Source organism: Labeo rohita, chromosome 19 (assembly GCF_022985175.1).
Source record: "Labeo rohita strain BAU-BD-2019 chromosome 19, IGBB_LRoh.1.0, whole genome shotgun sequence".
NCBI lineage: Eukaryota > Metazoa > Chordata > Actinopteri > Cypriniformes > Cyprinidae > Labeo > Labeo rohita.
Genome location: NC_066887.1, coordinates 7640983 through 7663642, shown reverse-complemented (window position 1 = coordinate 7663642; position 22660 = coordinate 7640983). Strand labels below are relative to the sequence as shown.

At 35.4% G+C, this 22660-nt stretch overlaps 1 protein-coding gene across 1 annotated transcript in view; it reads right to left on the bottom strand.

Moving 5' to 3' along the window:
• Nucleotides 1-22660, bottom strand: part of npr1a (natriuretic peptide receptor 1a) — a 131888-nt gene that overhangs the window by 8398 nt on the left and 100830 nt on the right. The window contains exons 11-21 of the mRNA XM_051136845.1: nt 20740-20817; nt 20461-20565; nt 15992-16063; nt 15466-15625; nt 15237-15392; nt 10543-10711; nt 9556-9702; nt 3659-3782; nt 3440-3508; nt 2904-3078; nt 2645-2743 (exon numbers count right to left, since the gene is read on the bottom strand). Of these exons, the coding sequence (XP_050992802.1) occupies nt 2645-2743; nt 2904-3078; nt 3440-3508; nt 3659-3782; nt 9556-9702; nt 10543-10711; nt 15237-15392; nt 15466-15625; nt 15992-16063; nt 20461-20565; nt 20740-20817 (1354 nt within the window). The remainder of the gene's footprint in view (nt 1-2644; nt 2744-2903; nt 3079-3439; nt 3509-3658; nt 3783-9555; nt 9703-10542; nt 10712-15236; nt 15393-15465; nt 15626-15991; nt 16064-20460; nt 20566-20739; nt 20818-22660) is intronic.

The following is a 22660-nucleotide window of genomic DNA, read 5'->3' as shown; positions in this document are numbered from 1 at the left end:
ACTCTTCAAATATTTAAGAAAATAGAAAGTCTCTTTTCTTCTAAAACTGTATGGCATACTCATACCCCTATTTGGCACAATTTTAATTTACTTTCTGGTGGAAAACCTTTTGTACAGCCATCCTGGGCAGAAAAAGGTATTCTAATATTAAAAGATATAAAAGGAGAAAAATCAATCCTAGATTTTCAAGAAATAATTAAAAGGTTTAATATTTCTCAGAATACTCTATTTCTATATTTTAAATTACGTGCAGCATTAAAGGCATGTAACTGATCTTCAAACTCATCCAGTAGTAAAATGGATTAACAATGCGCCAAACAAAGGAACGGTTTCTTATTTGTACTTCTGTTTTGCAACTCATAAAGCAGAGATTTTTCCAAAAGCGAGAGCATGGTTATCTGAATTGATTCCTAATAATAGTAAAATTGAATGGGAAAAAATATGGGATAATACATTTCATGCATCCACAAACCCCAATCATCAATTTATCCATTTTAAAATTATTCACAGGGCTTATTTAACCATGCGCACAAGACATGCTATGGGTTTATCACCACACCCTTATTGTAATTTTTGTGGGCCAGGTTATCTGGGCACGCTGATGCATATGCTTTGGGAATGTCCAGATGTGCAAGATTTCTGGGATATATTGCTTGATGTTCTGTACAAGATCACTGGAATTTGTTTTCCCAAAGACCCTGTTCTGTTATTGTTGAATAACAACTCTCAGTTTCCTCTAAAGGAGAAGGACTGGAAATTTTGGTTAGCTGCCTCGACTGCTGCAAAAAAACTTTTAGTTCAATGATGGAAACCTCCACATGACCTTTCTATTAAACACTGGTTACATTCTTTACTTGAGATATTATATTTGGAACTGTCTTCAACATGGACCAATCATGCTAAACCCACCATTTTATCTATGTGGAAGAATTGTATCTGTTCAGTCAGAGAGATTTTGGACATTTAAACCATCTTTAGTAATTTTGTAGGTATGTTATTTATGTACCTGTACATTTTTTTTTTTTCCCAAATTCCTGAAGTGCGATGGGAGGGGAGAGGGTTGGGGGGAGGTTGTGGGGGTAATAATTGTTTGATACTTTTTCTTGTTTGATGTAACTTATATGCTACTTTGAAAACATATAAAAACACTGAATTACAAAAAAAAAAGGAAACTAGGGAACACGGAAACTAGGAAACTGGTAACTAGGGAAACAACAATGCAAATAACAACAACGATAATACCACAATGAAAACCACAATACTCCATGATCAGCATGGGGAAAGTCCGGGGCTTTTATAGCACGCCTGATTGGTCACAGGTGCTGACTCAGTCAGCGCGCTGCATGACGGGAGATGTAGTCCGGGGTGTAATGCAACAGTCAGTGTGTAATGACAGGGCGAGAGCGACATCTGGTGGTGAGCGGACCACAGGTCACCGACCAGATTCATGACAGTTACCCGGCTGCCTTAAAATTTTAAGTTCAGTCAACTCAAAAAAAGTTTATTCAACTTGAAATGTTAAGTTGTACTAAATGACAACTTACATATTGGAGTTGATTTAACTTAAAATTTTAAGGCTGCTGGGTTACTTACCCAGCTTTTAAGTTAGTACAACTTAACATTTCAAGTTGACTAAACTTATTTAAGTTGACTGAACTTAAAATTAAGGCAGCAGGGTAACAAAATATTTTAAGATGACTCAACAAATAGTGTTTGTTTTTTTTACAGTGTAGGTTTAACGTTTAAACCAACATTGTTTATGCTTGAACTGTTTATTTTAGGCAACATAGTATTAGACACATAGTGTGATTTCTGCTAATAATCCCACATATATTCAAATAATTTGAATAATAATAACTTCTCCTGGTGCTCCCAATCTGGGCCGTCTGCATGCACAGGCTATGCTTTCAAAATAATATAACTTTACTTGCTACGATTTAATTCTGGTAATTTTATTCTTGAAACATTTTGACTTAATTTTAAAAACATTTCGACTTTATTCTTGAAACATTTCAACTTTATTCTCAAAACATTTTGACTTTATTTTCAGAATATTTAGACTTCTCGAAATTTCGTCTTTATTTGCTAAATATTTTGACTTTATTCTTGAAATTTCGACTTTATTCTCAAAACATTTCGACTTAATTCTTGAAGCATGTTGACATTGCTCTTGTAATTTTAACCTTATTCTCGTAATTTCAACATAATTTTGAAACATTTAGACTTAGCATTGATAAAAAATAAATAAATAAATAAAATATATTTACTATCATAGTAAAGTGATTTCTGAAGGGTCATGTGACACTGAAGACTTGAGTAATGATGCTAAAAATTCAGCTTGACATCACAGGAATGAATTACATTTTAATATATATTCAAATAGAAAACAATTATTTTAAATTGTAATAATATTTCACAATTTTACTGTTTTTGTTACTTTTTGTTCAAATAAATGCTGTCTTGCTGAGCATAAATGAACTATTTCAAAATAACTAAACATATCTTACCAACCAAATTTTTTAACAGCTGTTGTGGTGCAAGAAACCTTGACACTATACATATATATTATAAATGGACTTCAGGGAAAAATAAATGCCACAAAAGTGTGAAATACAACCCTTTTGTAAGTCTGCAGGCGCCTCACCTTCTCCATTGGATTCCATGCGTGAAGCTGTGTTGACTGTATCGCCAAACAAACAATACCGAGGCATTTTCAAACCAACCACCCCTGCACACACGGGGCCTGGACACATGAAAACACACACACACCCACACACACATAACCATCAGTCAGACCTGCCCATTACTCAGCCAGCAACAAACAGACATGTCCTCAGAGAGGCCAGACTGCTCTGTGCTCTACTTGTACCCTATTAAACACTCTCATGACCCGTGATCCTCACCGCTGTGGATGCCAATGCGTAGGCGGAGCTGCTGGTTGGGTCGGTGGCGGATTCGAAAAGAATGAACAGCCTCCAGCAGAGCCAGAGACATGCGAGCGATCTCGCGTGCGTGCAGTTTCCCGTTCCTCACGGGAAGACCCGACACCACCATGTACGCGTCGCCGATGGTCTCCACCTGGGGGCGCCACACAAAAACACATCACTCGGCTCAGTGGTGGGCAGAGATGTGTGTGAGAAACATCTCAGCCACATAAAAGAATAGTTCTTGGTTTCTTTCTTCTGTTGAAAACACAGATATTTTAAAGAATGTGTGTAACTGAACAGCCATTGACTTCCATAGTACAGAAAAAAAATTCTATGGAAGTCAATGGCTACCAGCCACTGTTTCATTACATTTTTTAAATTATCTTCTTATGTGTTCAGCAGAAGAAAGAAACTCATACAGGTTTGGAACAACATGAGGGTGAGTAAATGATGATGAACTATACCTTTAAACTAACTGAGCAATAGACAGTGAACGTAATGACTGGAATTACCTTGTACACGTCAAAATTGTCGATGATTGCATCAAAGCAAGTGTAGAGATCATTCAGCAGTGTCACCACCTATGGTAGTTACAAAACAACAAATAGATAATCTATTTTAACTCAATACTGCAATGTGTTGCAGTAAAGCTGAAAATTAGCCTGTAATTATTTGTATGCGCCTCTTTGAGGAGTGTTTACTGAATTACCCCGCTGCTAAGGGTTTCTGACCTGCATCGGTGTGCTTTCGGCTGATAATGCGGTGAAGCCCACAATGTCACTGAAGTAGATGGTGACCGAGTCGAAGGCCTCTGCCTGCACCATCTCACCTCGCTTCAGCTGCTCAGCCACTGAGCTGAAACAAAACACACACACACACACACACACACAAACAAACACACACATGGACACAATCAGATACAGCCTTATGCCAGTAAGAAAATGCATTTAACTGAAAAAATAGTGGTACATAACTTTTTTTAAAATAAATGTTTAATTTTACATAGTATACTACTCAAAAGTTTGGGGTCTGTAAAATCTACAAATGTCTCTGAAAGTCTTTTATGCTCCCTACCACTGCATTTACTGGTCAAAAATACAGTAAAAAACTGTAATATGGTGAAATATTTTTAAAATGCATTATAACTGCTTTCTATTGTAATATATTTTAAAATGTAATTTATTCCTGTTATCAAAGCTGAATTTTCAGCATCATTACTTCAGTCTTTAGTGTCACATGATCCTTCAGAAATCATCTAATATGCTGATTTGCTCCTCAAGAAACATTTATTTCTATCAATGCTGAAAACAGTTGTGCTGCTTCATACTGTTGTGGAAACTGTGATACGTTTTTCATTTAGGCATTTATTAGAGATCTTTTGCAACATTATCATTATTATTATTATTTTGTATTTGTATGGGATTTAATATTGGTAATCTGGTACTTTTTAAGAAAAGTTTTATTTATTTCTTGTGGATTATGTATTATTTTCTAAATTTTGAAGAGTGTTTTCTCTTTATTTTGTTTAAGCAGATTAGCGAGATATTTCCCAGATTTATCATTATGTTCAAAGTGTAAGGATTTTAATCATTGTTTTTTGGAATTGTACTTTTTAAGAATAATTTCTTCCAATTTATTTTTACATTTATTCATTTCATTTAAGGTCTGTACACTGGGCTTTTGGAGTATATGTTATTTAATATTTTTAATTTAGTTTCTAACTCTTCTTCTTGTTCTGATTTGTCTTATGTTTATATGTAGAGTATGAAATTATTTTTCCTCTTAAAACAACTTATGTGGTTTCCCAAAGTATCGATAAAGATATGCCTGGGGTATCATTTATTTCTAAGAATGATGTCCATTCCCTTTTCATTCTTCTTCCTTGTTTGATTTTTGCATGTTTTTTATTGCTGAGCATAAGCGTGATTTGTGCGTGGTCTGAAATAATAATTGGATTTATTTTTGTGTCTATTATGTCTTGAATAATGGAGTTGCTTGTTAGGAAGAAATTTATGCGCGAATATGATTTATGTACCGGTTTAAAGCAAGCGTAATCTCTTGCTATGGGACTGTTTAGTCTCCAGCTATCGCTAAGTCCAAGTTCATTAATGTACTGTTTTGTTGTGTGGAGCGCAATGTTTTAGTGTGATTTGTATTATGTGATTTATCTAAAGAGGGATTGAGGATTGTATTAAAATCACCTTCAATAATGATTTTAGACAGTGGGAATGTGGATGTTATTGAAAAAACTTTGTGGAATATTTCATCATTGTCTGTGTGTGGCCTATAAATGTTAGCAGTAGTCATTTCTGTATTGTTTATAGATGCATTTATAATAATATAGCATCCCTCTGGGTCTGATATTTCTCAATATATTTTTGTTGATTAGTATAGCTAATCCTATCTTTTTTTTTTAATTGTATGAAGCGCTGTAAATATGAGTGTATTGTGCAAGCTGAAGTTTTCCGATTCAAGTAAGTGTGTTTCCTGTAACATGCATATATCAGCTTTTAATCTTTTAAGGTGACTCAGTATCTTATTTATTTTAATTGGTGAATTGATGCCCCTCACATTCCAGCTAACAAACTTTATATGTGACATACTGAATAAGGTAACGTATATATATACTACCGTTCAAAAGTTTGGGGTCAGTAAGACTTGTAATAGTCTTTAAAGAAGTCTCTTATGCTCATCAAGGCTGCATTTATTTGATTAAAAATATAGAAAAAAAAAACAGTAATATTGCAAAATGTTTTTACAATATAAAATAATGTTTTTTATTTTAACATACTTTAAAACAGAATTTATTCCTGTGATGAAAAGCTGAATTTTTATCAGCTGTTACTCCAGTCTTAAGTGTCACATGATCCTTCAGAAATCATTCTAATATGTGGATTTATTATTAGAATGATCAATGTTGGATAATATCAACAGTTGTGCTGCCAAATATTTTTTGGAACCTGTGATTTTTTTTTTTTTTTTTTTCAGGATTCTTTCATAAATAACAAGTTTAAAAAGTACAGTGTTTATTCAAAATATAAATATTTTATAACAATGTAAATTATTTATTATTAACTTTTAATAAACTTTTAATTATTAACTTAATACATCCTTGGTGAATAAAAGTATTAATTTCTTAAAAAAAAAAAAAAAAAAAAAAAAAAAAAAAGAAACAATAAAAATGTACTGACCCCAAACTTTTTAACGGTAGTGTATATATATATATATGCATATATACAGTGGGTACGGAAAGTATTCAGAACCCCTTAAATTTTTCACTCTTTGTTATATTGCAGCCATTTGCTAAAATCATTTAAGTTCATTTTTTTTCCTCATTAATGTACACACAGCACCCCATATTGACAGAAAAACACAGAATTGTTGACATTTTTGCAGATTTATTAAAAAAGAAAAACTGAAATATCACATGGTCCTAAGTATTCAGACCCTTTGCTCAGTATTTAGTAGAAGCACCCTTTTGATCTAATACAGCCATGAGTCTTTTTGGGAAAGATGCAACAAGTTTTTCACACCTGGATTTGGGGATCCTCTGCCATTCCTCCTTGCAGATCCTCTCCAGTTCTGTCAGGTTGGATGGTAAACGTTGGTGGACAGCCATTTTTAGGTCTCTCCAGAGATGCTCAATTGGGTTTAAGTCAGGGCTCTGGCTGGGCCATTCAAGAACAGTCACGGAGTTGTTGTGAAGCCACTCCTTCGTTATTTTAGCTGTGTGCTTAGGGTCATTGTCTTGTTGGAAGGTAAACCTTCGGCCCAGTCTGAGGTCCTGAGCACTCTGGAGAAGGTTTTCGTCCAGGATATCCCTGTACTTGGCCACATTCATCTTTCCCTCGATTGCAACCGGTCGTCCTGTCCCTGCAGCTGAAAAACACCCCCACAGCATGATGCTGCCACCACCATGCTTCACTGTTGGGACTGTATTGGACAGGTGATGAGCAGTGCCTGGTTTTCTCCACACATACCGCTTAGAATTAAGGCCAAAAAGTTCTATCTTGGTCTCATCAGACCAAAGAATCCAAGAATTTCTCACCATCTTGGAGTCCTTCAGGTGTTTTTTAGCAAACTCCATGCGGGCTTTCATGTGTCTTGCACTGAGGAGAGGCTTCCGTCAGGCCACTCTGCCATAAAGCCCTGACTGGTGGAGGGCTGCAATGATGGTTGACTTTCTACAACTTTCTCCCATCTCCCAACTGCATCTCTGGAGCTCAGCCACAGTGATCTTTGGGTTCTTCTTTACCTCTCTCACCAAGGCTCTTCTCCCCCCGATAGCTCAGTTTGGCTGGACGGCCAGCTCTAGGAAGGGTTCTGGTCGTCCCAAACGTCTTCCATTTAAGGATTATGGAGGCCACTGTGCTCTTAGGAAACTTAAGTGCAGCAGAAATTGTTTTGTAACCTTGACCAGATCTGTGCCTTGCCACAATTCTGTCTCCGAGCTCTTCAGGCAGTTCCTTTGACCTCATGATTCTCATTTGCTCTGACATGCACTGTGAGCTGTAAGGTCTTATATAGACAGGTGTGTGGCTTTCCTAATCAAGTCCAATCAGTATAATCAAACACAGCTGGACTCAAATGAAGGTGTAGAACCATCTCAAGGATGATCAGAAGAAATGGACAGCACCTGAGTTAAATATATGAGTGTCACAGCAAAGGGTCTGAATACTTAGGACCATGTGATATTTCAGTTTTTCTTTTTTTATAAATCTGCAAAAATGTCAACAATTCTGTGTTTTTCTGTCAATATGGGGTGCTGTGTGTACAATAATGAGGAAAAAAAAGAACTTAAATGATTTTAGCAAATGGCTGCATTATAACAAAGAGTGAAAAATTTAAGGGGGTCTGAATACTTTCCGTACCCACTGTATATACACAAAAGTCTTGCACCCTATATACATCATATGAACATTTATACTTCCTCTCACAATCGACTAGTCTGATTTCTAATAGTTTTACTCTCACTCCCCATTTATAATCAAAATGTAAGAAGGACAGAGTTTTGATTTTCTTTTGTAACATTATAAACATCTTTACTTTGGGAACCTGTCTCTGCCACACATAAATAAATAAATGTATAAATAAATAAATAAATAAATGGTAATTGCAGATTTTTTTCCCTAACAGTTCTGACTTTTTTCCCCACAATTTTTATATCTTGGAATTATGAAAACTGCTGCAAAAAATAGTCTGAGATATAAACTACGAATAATGAGAAAAAAAGTCAAAATTGGGATATAAAACCAAATTATGAGATGTCATTTGAAACTGCAAGAAAGATAGTCAGAATTCTGAAATTTGAATAAAAAATATAAAAGGTAATTGCAACTTTTTATCTCACAATTCAGATGTTGTCCAGTTCAAGTTTATAACTTGCAATTCTGACCTTTTTCTCTAAATTGCAAGATATAAACTTGAATTGGAAAATGTCTGAATTGTGAGAAAAAATATATTCATATATTTTTTATTTTGTGGTAGAAACAGGCCTTCCTTTCTGTCACTTTTGAATTGAATAATGAATAAAGGTACTAAATGCCTTTTTGCCCAGACTTTTGAGTGGTATTACTTTGCAGGGCTGGGCGATATGGCCATATTGGGCTGAGTTGCAATATACGGTTTATTCCCAGTATTTTTAGGGCTGCCCTCAACTAAAGATTTTTCTGGCTGACTAGTAGTCGCTAATTTTAAGCGATTAGTTGACTAATCACACATTTATTAATAAACCATTTAAATCATGATAATGAGCCTTTAATTGCCTGCCAGTGGTGGACGAAGTACACAAATCAAGTACTTGAGTAAAAGTACAGATACATATAATGAAATATTACTCCACTAAAAGTAAAAGTTCTCCTTTTTTAAATTTTACTTGAGCGAAAGTACAAAAGTACTTGATTTTTAATGTACTTAATCAAAAGAGTACTGATAGATTTATTTTGCAATTTTATATAGGCTAATAATAATCGTACTGCTCAAAATACCTGTGATTTTCCCAAAATAACCACTATATGGAGTCAAGATATATTTTTGTTGATGATATGGACTATGCTAATGAGAGTGATGTTCAATGTGAAGCTTACACTGCGATGTACCTGAGAGAAAACAAATCTGACCATCTAATTTTCACCAGAAAAAAAGTGTTTTAAAGCCCTTAATATAAAACATGTCTCGTATTTAGGACATCGAATTATACACTTTCCTGCAGCAGCTCACTCTGCGTCCTATGCTATTATTCATATGTGATCGTATTAAACTACTGCATATGGATACAAATGGTATTGCTTCATAGCATATCGCTTATAAGGAATATATCGATATATGTGACCCTGGACCACTAAACCAGTCATAAGTGTCAATTTTTTGAAACACAAATATACCCGTGCTACTTAAGACAGGTTTTTTGGTCCAGGGTCACATATATAGTGCAAACTCGATATGCTGCCCAGCCTTAGTACATAGACACATGATCTACAAATGCTTTGCAAATTGGTTCAAATAAATTATTATACAGAATCAGTCGATAAGAAAGAATCACATCACAAATTGGTAGTGTTTTTAAAACTAAAACCAGACATAAACAGGAATAGAAACTATGAATAAATATGATTTGTGTGGGACTCACTGTGGGAGGATCTGATAGAGCAGAGCTTCAGCTTTACGTTTCTCCTCATGGTACGCCTGCGTCCTCTCCTCCACCAGCTCCTCCAGGTTATTGGCATACTGCTCCATACGGGACAGGAGGTTATCCAGGATGTTGGACCCATACCCACTGAGGTCAAAAAACAGAAGATGAGGCAGTGACAAGAGTTGGCAATGTGTGTTTAAACACTACAGCATAGACAGTGGGGCCACAAAAAGATCAGCAAATTTCCACAAAGAGTTTCAATATTTTTCCTATTTAAAACTCGACTCTTCTGTACTTACATCGTGTACAAAGACGGACGAAAAATGAAAAGTTGCGATTTTCTAGGCTGATATAGCTAGGAACTACACTCTCATTCCGGCGTAATAATCAAGGAACTTTGCTGCTGTACCAAGGGTGCAGCAGGCGCAATGATATTACGCAGCCGTCAACTCTGCCGGCTGCAACTCAGCATCTACACAAACTTAGTGCCGGTCACCTTCAGGCATGCGTAATATCATTGTGCCTGCTGCACCCATGGTAAGTTCCTTGATTATTACGCCGGAATGAGAGTATAGTTCCTAGCCATATCAGCAACTTTTCATTTTCGTACAGTCTTAGTACATGATGTAACTACAGAAGGGTCAAGTTTTAAATAGGAAAAATATTATCATTATATATGGTCATTTTTGAGATCGGCTGAATGGATTCGAAAATGGTAAAACTCAACTGTTTAACTCTAGGGGAGTTGGACAATGAGCCTATTTTCAAAAAAAAAAGTGGAGTGTTCCTCCATCTAACGCAACAATCCAAACACATTTCTAGTTTTACATTTTTAATTTTCATAACTTCTGTCCAAAAAGGTCCACATTCTAAAAATAAAAATATTACCTTAATCCACAAAAAAAAAAAGAAAGAAAAGAATCAGATGTCAATTTGTCAAGTCATTTGAGCCGTTGTGTATGAGCAGATTTGCATGTCAGGTACCGGTTATTCTTGCGGAGAAGTACTTTAATCTGGTTGAAGTCGGGCCTCTCGTTGACGTCTTCTGACCAGCAGCGCTGCATCAGCTGTCCCAACTCTTCACTGTGGCTCTGGGGACACAGCAGCGGACGCAGGTACGGCCAGCGGCCCTCCGCCACACGCTCTATGATCTCTAAAGCACAACAACAGAAAGCAATGATAAGAAAGATGAACAAACGTGCAATTAAACATTCCCCAGACAGCAAGTGACACAACTCAGTCTTTTATCACACAGGAAATAACATACATAGATTAGCACATAGAGTTAGCATAGCAAATTTCACAGAAAAACACTGAGCGCGATTGGACTCCCCACTGGTGCGAGAGATGGAAAGAGAGCAAATGTGTGAGAAAAAAAAAATAGGAAAAGACACGAAAGTGTCATTCACAGGTTTTGAGAAGACCTTGGACTTAACAAATGTCTTCACAGCAATCAACAGGAGTGATGATGACACAAAGCTGTCACGACCTTCCTGTCCCACTCCACATCTCACTGCACTCAGGAAAATATATTGCCTCTATCTATCTATCTATCTATCTATCTATCTATCTATCTATCTAGTTGCTCTGTCTGTTAATGGCAGTGTCTCTGGCATTCTCTCATTGCTGTCTTTGACTCCCTTTGTTCTGGTGGTTGAGCTGGCTCTGCTCCAGACACGTCACTCATGTTTTGTTGTCTCTCTTTAATGCAGCCGCTGGTATGTGTGTGGTGATCCGTTTATTAGGACGGGTGACATTGCTGAGTGTGTGTTTGAATCCATGACTCTGTACATAAGCAATACTGACACCGATAGAATGTAAATAAGACACAGAACATAGATTTTACAACCTAAAGCAAGAAACAGAGACAGTTACTATGTCACAGCTGAAAGGAACCAGGACACTTTGCACAATAAAAAAAAAATACTTAGGTTTATATGCAGAATAACTCATAACCTATATCTTTATTGTATATATGAGTACGTGTCTATATATTGGCCCAAAAGTGTTTGAACTAGGACTGTCACTTAAGATTATTTTGGTAATCGAGTGATCTGTCAATTATTCTGATAATTAATCGAGTAATCAGATAATTATAATTGTTTTTTTTGTACACTGCAAAAAAACAATTTGTTGAGTCAACTTAAAATAATTTGTAACCTGGCTGCCTTAAAATGTTAAGTTCAGTCAACTCAAAAAAAGTTTATTCAACTTGAAATGTTAAATTATACAAAGTGACAACTTAGATATTTGAGTTGAATCAACATAACTGGGTTACTTACCCATCTGTTAAGTTTAGCAAACACAAATATCTAAGTTGTTACTTAGTACAACTTAACATTTCAAGTTGAATAAACTTATTTTAGTTCACTAAACTTAAAATTTTAAGGCAGCAGGGTAACAAATTATTTTAAGTTGACTCAACAAATTGTGTTTTTTATTTTTTACAGTGTAGTAATAAAAATAGACCTAGGTGAACAATAGCCTTAAAAATGATTTAAAATACATATATAATAGCAATGAGGCAATAATAATTATTTTATATAAAGTATCAAAAGCAAGTAATCATATGGTTTTATTGAACAAAACGGTTAAAATACATCATGTATTATAAACAGGTGAGCTAACGTTTATAATACATTACGCATTATTTCAAAGGCCTGCAGAGGGCGCCAGCAGCCTGATGATTGATTTACACTTTACTGCATTATCTTGACTCAACAAACATTTAATTTAAATATCCAGTTAATAAATTTTTAATATTTGGCCATTTCTTTATGATAGAAAAGCTACAGCCACTGTAACTTCTTGAATATGTGGACATCAAAACGTGTTAAGTTAAACTCACAGTGAGGGTTTGAGGTTTTATTTTGAAATCGCGATGAACAGTTAGCATGTTGACAAAGATAATGAAGTATTCTCCTGTGTTTGCATAGGTTTATAAATGATTTACCTTACAAATCTAATGAAATAGCTCACGTTTCGTTCCCAGATGAATGTTATAATAAACCTAATCTCACAACAACATGCAGAGATGGAGTTTAACACCCTCCACACATGTAAATGATAACAGTTTGTGTAGCAGCATTTACTGTGAATGGAGCCGCTCTGAGATGCACGTAATACCTGACCTACACACATGTAAATAATTAAAGCGCATATATTAAACCTGTATCTAACTGAATCGTAGCGTTTGTAAATTTTTAATAGCATTCTGCTTTATTCTGGTTTTTAAATGTGTTTAGTATGTGGAATCCGCCACTTCCGGTATTTTGCAGATTACTGGACAAGGAGAATAGAATTTAAGAAAGCATTTTGAGGAAAGCATTTCAGGATTTTTCTCCATATAATGGACTTCATTGGTGCCCCGATTTTGAACTTCCAAAATGCAGTTTAAATGCAGCTTCAAAGGGCTTTAAATGATCCCAGCCGAGGAAGAAGGGTCTTATCTAGCAAAACGATTGGTAATTTAAAAAAAAAAAAAAAAAAATTCGTATACTTGTGTAGCACAGGCTCTGGGATGCACGTCCACGATGCTACAAATTAGTAATGGGTCGCTCTTGAATGATTCTTTCATTTTGAACGAATCTTTAATGCAAAATCCTATTAGATTCTGTGCTGGAATTAGTTCACCTGTTTCAAGTTCCATGTCCAAGTCCAAGAGTGTGAACAGCTCCCAGTACAACATCACGTGTTGTCATCTTGAAATTACGGTAATTACGATATGGCATGAATGCAGCAAATCTTCACTTGTGTGAGCTATTTTTACAATGACTTTTAAAGCAATAGTTATCTAAAAATGAATATTTGCTGAAAATGTACTGACCCCTCAGGCCATTCAAGATGTAGGTGAGTCTGTTTCTTCATCAGAAAAGATTTGGAGAAATGTAGCATTACATCACTTGCTCATCAGTGGAGTCCATCTTTACGTGTGGATTATTGTGATGTTTTTATCAGCTGTTTGGACTCTCATTCTGACGCCACCCAATTTACTTCAGAGGTGAACAAGCGATGCAATGCAAAATATCCAAATCAGTTCTGATGAAGAAACAAACTCATCTACATCTTGAATGGCCTGGAGTTAGTCAGTTTTCAGTTTTGAGTGAACTATTTCTTTAATAAGATGGTGATATCTTACTTTAAAATAAATGCCACTTGGTTTGATATACTAATGCAATGACATTTTAACTGTGCAAAGATTCTTTAGGCCACTGTTACTAATGCTTTGACAAATGAAACTATTTACAGCGAGTGGGTACAAGAGAGGTGAGGTGAATGTAAACACAAGCGACACGCAATGGAAAAATGACATGGAAAAGCAACCTGTGCTATCAGTTAATTCACTGCATAATCTGCATCTTATTAACACATTTTATTTAATGGCGTTTTGATTCACATCAAAACGCTAAACGAGAAAGCACACTCACCTGCATAATGAGTTAACCATTCTCGTAAGAGTACAACGCTGAAAAATTCATATTCACAAAAAAAACTTGAAAGCATTAAATAAAATTACTGTCATTTTTATGGATCTCTAGGGATCAAGCAGCAAGCGACACTTTTCAGAGACTTGCTAAAAGGGAATGTTCACCAAAATATGACAATTTCTTTTTTGTGTGTCATTTACATTTACAACTATTAAACAAGCAAGAACCAGTGACATCAGTCACACCAAACCCAGCAACTAGGTGATAAATAAGAGTGACCGGAATACACTCTCAGAAAAAAAAAAAAAAAAAATGTACAAAGCTGTCACTATGGCAGTACCATAAGACACAAAAGCTAAAACCAACATCTTTGTACCTTATTTACCCCTAAATGATACATATTAGTGGTTTAAAGGTACATATTAGTACCTTAAATGTACCTTTTATGCACATACACATTTATATGTACCTAAACTGTGCATATCAGTACTTCTAAAAAAAAGTACAACCCCAATGACAGTTTTGTACCGTTTTTTTCCCTGAGTATAAAAAAAGATCTTTTTTTAATGCGGATTTGTTATTGTAGTTATTGTTAACTAAAATGAAAATTGAACTATAAAAAAAAAAAAAAAGAAATAAATAAAAATGAAAAAACTGATATTGTTAATTTAATGTTATTGGTAATTGAAATAACGCTGAAATAAAATTATCAGATAAAACATTTAAACTTATTTTTTTTTTCGGTTTAACAAAAATTGCATTGGTAATTAGCTGAAGTTACATAGAAATATTTAAAAAAAATGAATGAATAAAAGTAACAAAAAATATAACAATTATGAAATTAAAAATAAAATTATAATACTAAAAGCTAATTAAAAGTAAATAAATACTGTAATAGTATATAAATATTAAAATAACTGGTTGGTTTCATATGATTACACATATTGGTTTCAATTTATTTTTCTGTGTATTTATTTATTTATTTATACTTATATTTTAATTCATCAATATTATTAAACTTTTGGGGAGTTACAGCATGTGACATTTCGTCAATACAGAGGCTTTTCTACAATATAATACCAGGACAGTTCATATTTTCTTAACATTATGGCTTCTAAAAAATCAAAATGAATTTTAATTCAACAATTTAAGATGTATGTATACATTTTAATGGATTTTTGAATAAATGAATAGATCTGGACAAAAAATAACATTGATTACACTTTCAGAGTATTGTGTGTGACCTCTGACCTTTAGGGCTGAGACAGGGTCCTTCCAGGTAGAAGATGCCCTTCAGCAGAGCAAGTTCCTGCAGGATGATGCCAAAGCTGTAGACGTCACCCTTTTGTGTCCCACCTGCAGGTGGGTTGTCGGCACGCAGGAGCTCGGGGGCCGTCCACAGCTTGCCTGCGAACGCAAACATCGATGTTACATCTTCACACGCACGTAGTCTGTATCTACATGTTGCCACGGCACTCACGTGCATAGTATGCGTGCACGTCATCCAGATTGCTCTCTTTGTGGAAACTTTCCAAGCCGTAATCGGTGATCTTCAGCACGAAGCGGCTGTCCACCACGCAGTTGGAGGACTTCAGGTTGCCGTGGGAGACAATGACGCTGTTGTGGAGGAACGCCATTCCCTTAATGTGGTGAAAAGATGACAGTCTTACAAAAACATCTGACAGCATCCATCGTATTTACGTACACAGTACCACGAAAATATTAATTAAAGACTCTTTTGCAAATGCAATATGCTTTCTGGAGTCATAATTTTTCTGTCAGGGAACTGACATCCTCATAAACCCTTTCAAATGACATGCGTTTTAAAACCACGCCATAAAATGTCAAAAAGGACTGAGCCTCAGTTTTACAGAGAACTATGTTTTCATAAGTGCAAAGCGGTTTGCTGTGAAAGATTTATATTTTAGTATTCTTTGAAAAGCGTCATTAAAACAGCAAGACATCTTTCCCTTTCCTTCTCCTGAGATTAAGAGAAAGAGTCTCACCTTAACAATGTCATTGATCAGAGAATAGCGAAACATCCAGTCCAGCGTGATTCCTTCACTCTCCATGAGGTCCTGCAGGTCACACACACATGCACACAGCTCATGAGGAGAGGCCGTGTGGAGAAAAGACTTGATGGGAATTAATTATATTCCCTCACATCATCCTGTCAGTTATGTGCTATTATATTTTCACAGTTTATAGCTAAAGTGTGTAATTTTCTTGTTAAAATACTTCTTATCCCAGTTGAATGTGCGGAGACAACTTTAAGTAAGCCATTTGTAGACTGACTATGAAGAGTGTAAACACTGTGGTGCTTTCAAAACATTGCTGTTTGTTGGCGCAATCTGCCAAAGCGACACTGGCTCAACCAATAGGATTCATTTGGAGGAAGGGCTACCAGTTTTTGACACAAAATGTTCTAGTGGTACTGCACATTCAAGTTTGCACTTATAAGTTGGGAAGTCAAGAAAAAATTCAACCAGGTCTTTTTAACTTTACATCAACAAAATGATGAATAAAGAATGCACATCAGACATGCTTTTTTGTTTTTATTAAATGTGCTATAAATTTAAAAAGAATTGTTTAATCCTATGGTATTTTCTACATGCAAATTAATGAATTCATTTTAACAAATTCATTGCTTCATGTTTTCTCACTGCGACACAGCCAACTTTACCTCTCATGATTATGCCTTTATGGTAATGTTTACAAGATCTTTATGACATGACTTAAACACACCATAACGCAGTCTCTTGTCTGCTAAGCTAACAAAAAAAAATAGTTTATATAGTATACACACACACACACATATATACATACATATGTACATACATACAGGTGCATCTCAATAAATTAGAATGTCATGGAAAAGTTCATTTATTTCAGTAATTTAACTCAAATTGTAAAACTTGTGTATTAAATAAATTCAATGCACACAGACTGAAGTAGTTTAAGTCTTTGGTTCTTTTAAGTGTAATGATTTTGGCTCACATTTAACAAAAACCCATCAATTCACTATCTCAACAAATTAGAATATGGTGACATGCCAATCAGCTAATCAACTCAAAACACTTGCAAAAGTTTCCTGAGCCTTCAAAATGGTCTCTCAGTTTGGTTCACTAGGCTACACAATCATGGGGAAGACTGCTGATCTGACAGTTGTCCAGAAGACAATCATTGACACCCTTCACAAGGAGGGTAAGCCACAAACATTCATTGCCAAAGAAGCTGGCTGTTCACAGAGTGCTGTATCCAAGCATGTTAACAGAAAGTTGAGTGGAAGGAATAAGTGTGGAAGAAAAAGATGCACAACCAACCGAGAGAACCGCAGCCTTGAGAAGCCTGTCAAGCAAAATCGATTCAAGAATTTGGGTGAACTTCACAAGGAATGGACTGAGGCTGGGGTCAAGGCATCAAGAGCCACCACACACAGACGTGTCAAGGAATTTGTCTACAGTTGTTGTACTCCTCTTGTTATGCCACTCCTGAACCACAGACAACGTCAGAGGCGTCTTACCTGGGCTAAGGAGAAGAAGAAATGGACTGTTGCCCAGTGGTCCAAAGTCCTCTTTTCAGATGAGAGCAAGTTTGGCATTTCATTTGGAAACCAAGGTCCTACAGTCTGGAGGAAGGATGGAGAAGCTCATCGCCCAAGTTGCTTGAAGTCCAGTGTTAAGTTTCCACAGTCTGTGATGATTTGGGGTGCAATGTCATCTGCTGGTGTTGGTCCACTGTGTTTTTTGAAAACCAAAGTCACTGCACCCGTTTACCAAGAAATTTTAGAGCACTTTATGCTTCCTTCTGCTGACCAGCTTTTTAAAGATGCTGATTTCATTTTCCAGCAGGATTTGGCACCTGCCCACACTGCCAAAAGCACCAAAAGTCAGTTAAATGACCATGGTGTTGGTGTGCGTGACTGGCAAGCAAGCTCACCAGACCTGAACCCCATAGAGAACCTATGGGGTGTTGTCAAGATGAAAATGAGAAACAAGAGACCAAAAAATGCAGATGAGCTGAAGGCCACTGTCAAAGAAACCTGGGGTTCCATACCACCTCAGCAGTGCCACAGACTGATCACCTCCATGCCATGCCAAACTGAGACAGTAATTAAAGCAAAAGGAGCCCCTACCAAGAATTGAGTGAATAACCAGCTTTCTCTCAATACCACTACTGAGGTGAGTCCCTTGAGCAAGGCATTGAACCCCCAACTGCTCCCCGGGTGCTGCAGCGATAGCAATATGGCTGCCCACTGCTCCGGGTGTGTGCTCACAGTGTGTGTTTGTTCACTACTCACTACTGTCACCATACTTGGCCACATGTCACATCCTTTCCTTTCCTAATTTGTCACAATTAACAGAACCAAAGACTTAAACTACTTCAGTCTGTCTGCATTGAATTTATTTAATACACGAGTTTCACAATTTGAGTTGAATTACTGAAATAAATGAACTTTTCCACAACATTCTAATTTACTGAGATGCACCTGTACATACATACACTGCTGCTCAAAAGCTTGGGATCAGTAATGTTTTTTAATGTCGTCTTATGCTCATCAAGGCTGCATTTATTTGATCAAAAATACAGAAAAAAACAGTCATTGCAAAAAAGTAATATTGCAAAATGTTATTACAATAAAAAATAATGTTTTTAATGTTAATATACTTTATAATATAATTTATTCCTGTGATGCAAAGCTGAATTTTCATCAGCTGTTACTCCAGTTACTCCAGTCTTAAATGTCACATGATCCTTCAGAAATCATTCTAATATGCTGATTTATTATTAGAATTATCAATATTGGAAATAGTTGTGCTGCCAAATGTTTTTTTGGAACCTGTGATTCTTTGATAAATAACAAGTTTTACAGCATTTATTCAAAATATAAATCATGTCTAACAATGTAAATCTATGCTATCACTTTTTATTACTTTAACACATCCTTGGTGAACACAATTATTAGTTTCTTTCAAAAGAAACGTCTTTTAAAACCATTACAAATCTTACTGATCCCAAACTACTGAGCAGCAGTGTATATATATATTAGCTGAAATAGTTTTAAATCTACTTTTTTAGTACTGAATTAAATAAATGTAGGCTTTTGCTAATAATTGTTTTCAGTAATTGAAATAAAGCTGAAATAAAAATTAAATATTAATATTATATGTAAAACTTGATTAACGTGAAAATTAAAAATGTTGCATTAGCAACTAAGTCATATAAATAAGTTGAAGTTGAACAAGCTAAAGTACTACAGTTACCAAAACTAAAATTGAAATAAAAATTAACATGTAATAGAAACATAAAAATACAAAAATTACTAAAACTTAAAATAAACTGAAAAAAAAAGAACTATTAAAAAAATTAAAATAATAATAATTACTAGTATATAAACTGCACTGTACATACATAACATGCACTGAGCTAATCACAGTGCATTCAAGGTTCGTCTTATGTTAAATATACATGCAGTGCTGCCTTAGAAATCTTAGAAGGCAGTATAATTATTTATGTCAGAAGTATGTCTTAAAATGTTGTCTAAGTAGACAGTAATTACGTAAGTACGTTTTTTTTTTTTGAGGAAAACGTTGGATTTTTCTCCATACAGTGGTCTTGAATGGTAGCCAACGGGTTGAAGGTCCAAATTGCAGTTTCAGTGCAGCTTCAAGGGGCTCTACACAATCCCAGCTGAGGAATAAGGGTCTTACATAACCAAATGATCTGTCATTTTCTTAAAAAAAAAAAAAAGTATGTACTTTTTAACCACAAGTGCTCATCTTGCACTAGCTCCGTAATGTGTATGCACATCTTCACGCATTATGTAATCACACCGGAAAGGTCACGTGTTGGTTAGTTCTTCATCTGTGTACTTCGGTTCAAAAAGCTCCTTTTCCAACTTTGAAATCATCTGACATTGCTGTTTTACCTTTTTTGTAAAAGGAGTTTGACTTTCTTTGTATGTATGCTTTGTAAACACTGGGTTGGTACTTCCACCTACGTCATGCGTGACCTTTCAGGCTAGGTCAGGCTAGTGCAAGACACAAATTTGTGGTTAAAAGGTATATAGATGTTCGACTGTTTCACTAAATAAGACCCTTATTCCTCAGCTGGGATCGTGTAGAGCCCTTCGAAAGCAAAAATCCTGGAATGTTTTTATCAAAAACCTGAACTTCTTTTTGAAGAAAGAAAGGCATGAACATCTTGGATGACATAGGGGTGAGTAAATTACCAGGAAATTTTTTATTCTGGAAGTGAACTAATCAATTAAGCGTATTTATGTATTTATTCATGTATGTGTTTATTTGTTTGTTTGTTTATTAATGCATGCAGTGAAAATGTTGGCAAGGCAAGCCCAAAATTTTAATCCTTTGATTAATTTAATTGTTGAGCCCTGCCTGGTGGAAGAAAAAGCGTGGTATAAACATAGTCATCTACTGTATGTGCAGTAACTGAAAGCAGTGTCAGTGTTCACCTGTAAGCTTCCTCGAGGGCAGTACTCAGTAAGGATGCAGATGTTGGGTGGGTCGATACAAGCGCCAATAAAGCGTGTCAGGTGTTCATTCTGAACATCACGCATCTATAACAGGAGGAGAAAAGAGGAGGGAGAACATCATGAGGAGGACAAAGAGAGAGAGAGCTGTTTAGTCGCTCTTTTCCATCAGGCCCCGGCTATTAATATCTCCCAGGACATCATATAAACTTAATTAAGGCACCTGGCAAAAAGCACAAAACGGCATGGACGCACACTTACATGTTTGAGTTCAAACAGCACTTTCCTGGTGAGCTCGATGCGTTTCTTGTTGACATACTTAATGGCTGTTATGTTTCCCTGGAAAAGAGGCATCAACGCACATTAGTTTCACCCTGATTGCTATCGTGGGCTTGACAAAGAGCTGAAGGGCTTTGGAGACAGATAAAAAAAATGCCCCATCATTTAAGAGAAGAAAAAGAGCAACATAATGCGTTAATTAAGCACCATCCTAATTAATGGGGGAAATGATGACATGTGGACATGAATAGCGCTCATCCTCAGGGGTTCTGCCTAATTGGAGAAGAGCCGGAGCTCATCTGACGAAGAACGGGCCCATTAGCCAGGGCACACCGATGGTATTATGGGAGATCTAAAGATGAACCCTTCCATTATTTCACTCTCCTGTTGCTAGGCAGGATATGCGATTTATTTACGTGCATAATGGCACATAGCCTGCAACAGAATCACACAACCCACAGCAATAGAATGAAAGGGCAGAACGGTAATTAATACAAAACAATAGAGCTGGAAGTGGGCGGGGCTTAGTAGACCAGATATTGTCTCTAACTGGTCAGAATGAATAGTTCTAAATAATAAACCTACTATTTTGACTCGACTGCCTTGTGAAAAAGAAATACAGTTGTAGTTTATATTTATACCAAAAGCAATCAATTCAACTTTAGTGTGCTTTTTGACCTAGACAAGTAAGACTTATTACATCTTTATATGTAATTCTGTTGTCTTTGAAATATGGCTAAAGTACATTGTCAAATTCAGTGACAACAATAAACTAAAATCTAATTTAATTATATTTAATATATAATTTAATTTACATATAAGTTTATATTTAATGTCTATCAAAACCTGTATGCCATATATGTAAAATATATTTGTAATTACACATTTGTAGTTTCAATTTTTACCAAAATTTACCAAATTATTATACGTTATACAACTTTTTAAGCACAGGCCTGAAAATAAAATGTCCAACTTAAGGTCATTTATTTTTTAACATGTAAAAATTAGTTATTAGTTATTGGATGAGAATTTCAGACTTCTTTCAGAAATCTTTGGAGCACAGACTTAAGATTGGTCTCTTTTTAAGGAGGACACTTGATTATTGTCAAAGTAAAAAATGAAAGTAAAAAGATAAAAGTTTACTATTATGCAAAATACTGTTTTTAAATGTTATATGAAACAGATATTTTCCAGTACATGTTTTACTTCAAACAAGTTGTTTTGAGGTTGATATCTCAAAAAAATATCTTTCAGTAAGATTTTGATTAATTGCGTTATCAAATGTTTCCACTAGATGAAATTTATGTCCAGTGCAGTCACAATTGTATGAAAGCCTGTTTCTGCTACTGAATAATAAAAAAAATGTTACTTTGACTTTTTATTTCGCAATTCTGACTTTTTACTCATACTTGCATGATAAAAACTCACAGATGTTATAAAGTCAGAATTGCAAGACACAAACTTGCAAAACTGAGAAATGAAGCCAGGATTACGAGATATAAAATCACAATTCTACTGTCTAATTATAGAAAATTGGACTTTATATTATAAAGTCCAATTTTGAGGGGGAAAAAGACTGATATGTTCACAGAATTGCGAGTTCATATCTCATAGTTGCGAGATATAGATGAACAATTCCGAGGAAAAAAATGCCACAATTGTGAGTTTATCTCACAATTCTGGGAAAAAGTCATACTTGTGAGTTTTTATCTCGCAATTCTAATTTTATAACTTGCAATTGCAAGTTTATATCTCATAATTCTGTGAAAAAAAGTCAGAATTGCGAGTTTGTATCACACAATTCTGAGAAAAAAGTCAGAATTGTGAGATGTAAACTTGGAATTGCGAGAGAAAAATTTAGAATTGTGAGACAAAAAAGCCATTTCTTTTTAACATTTTTATT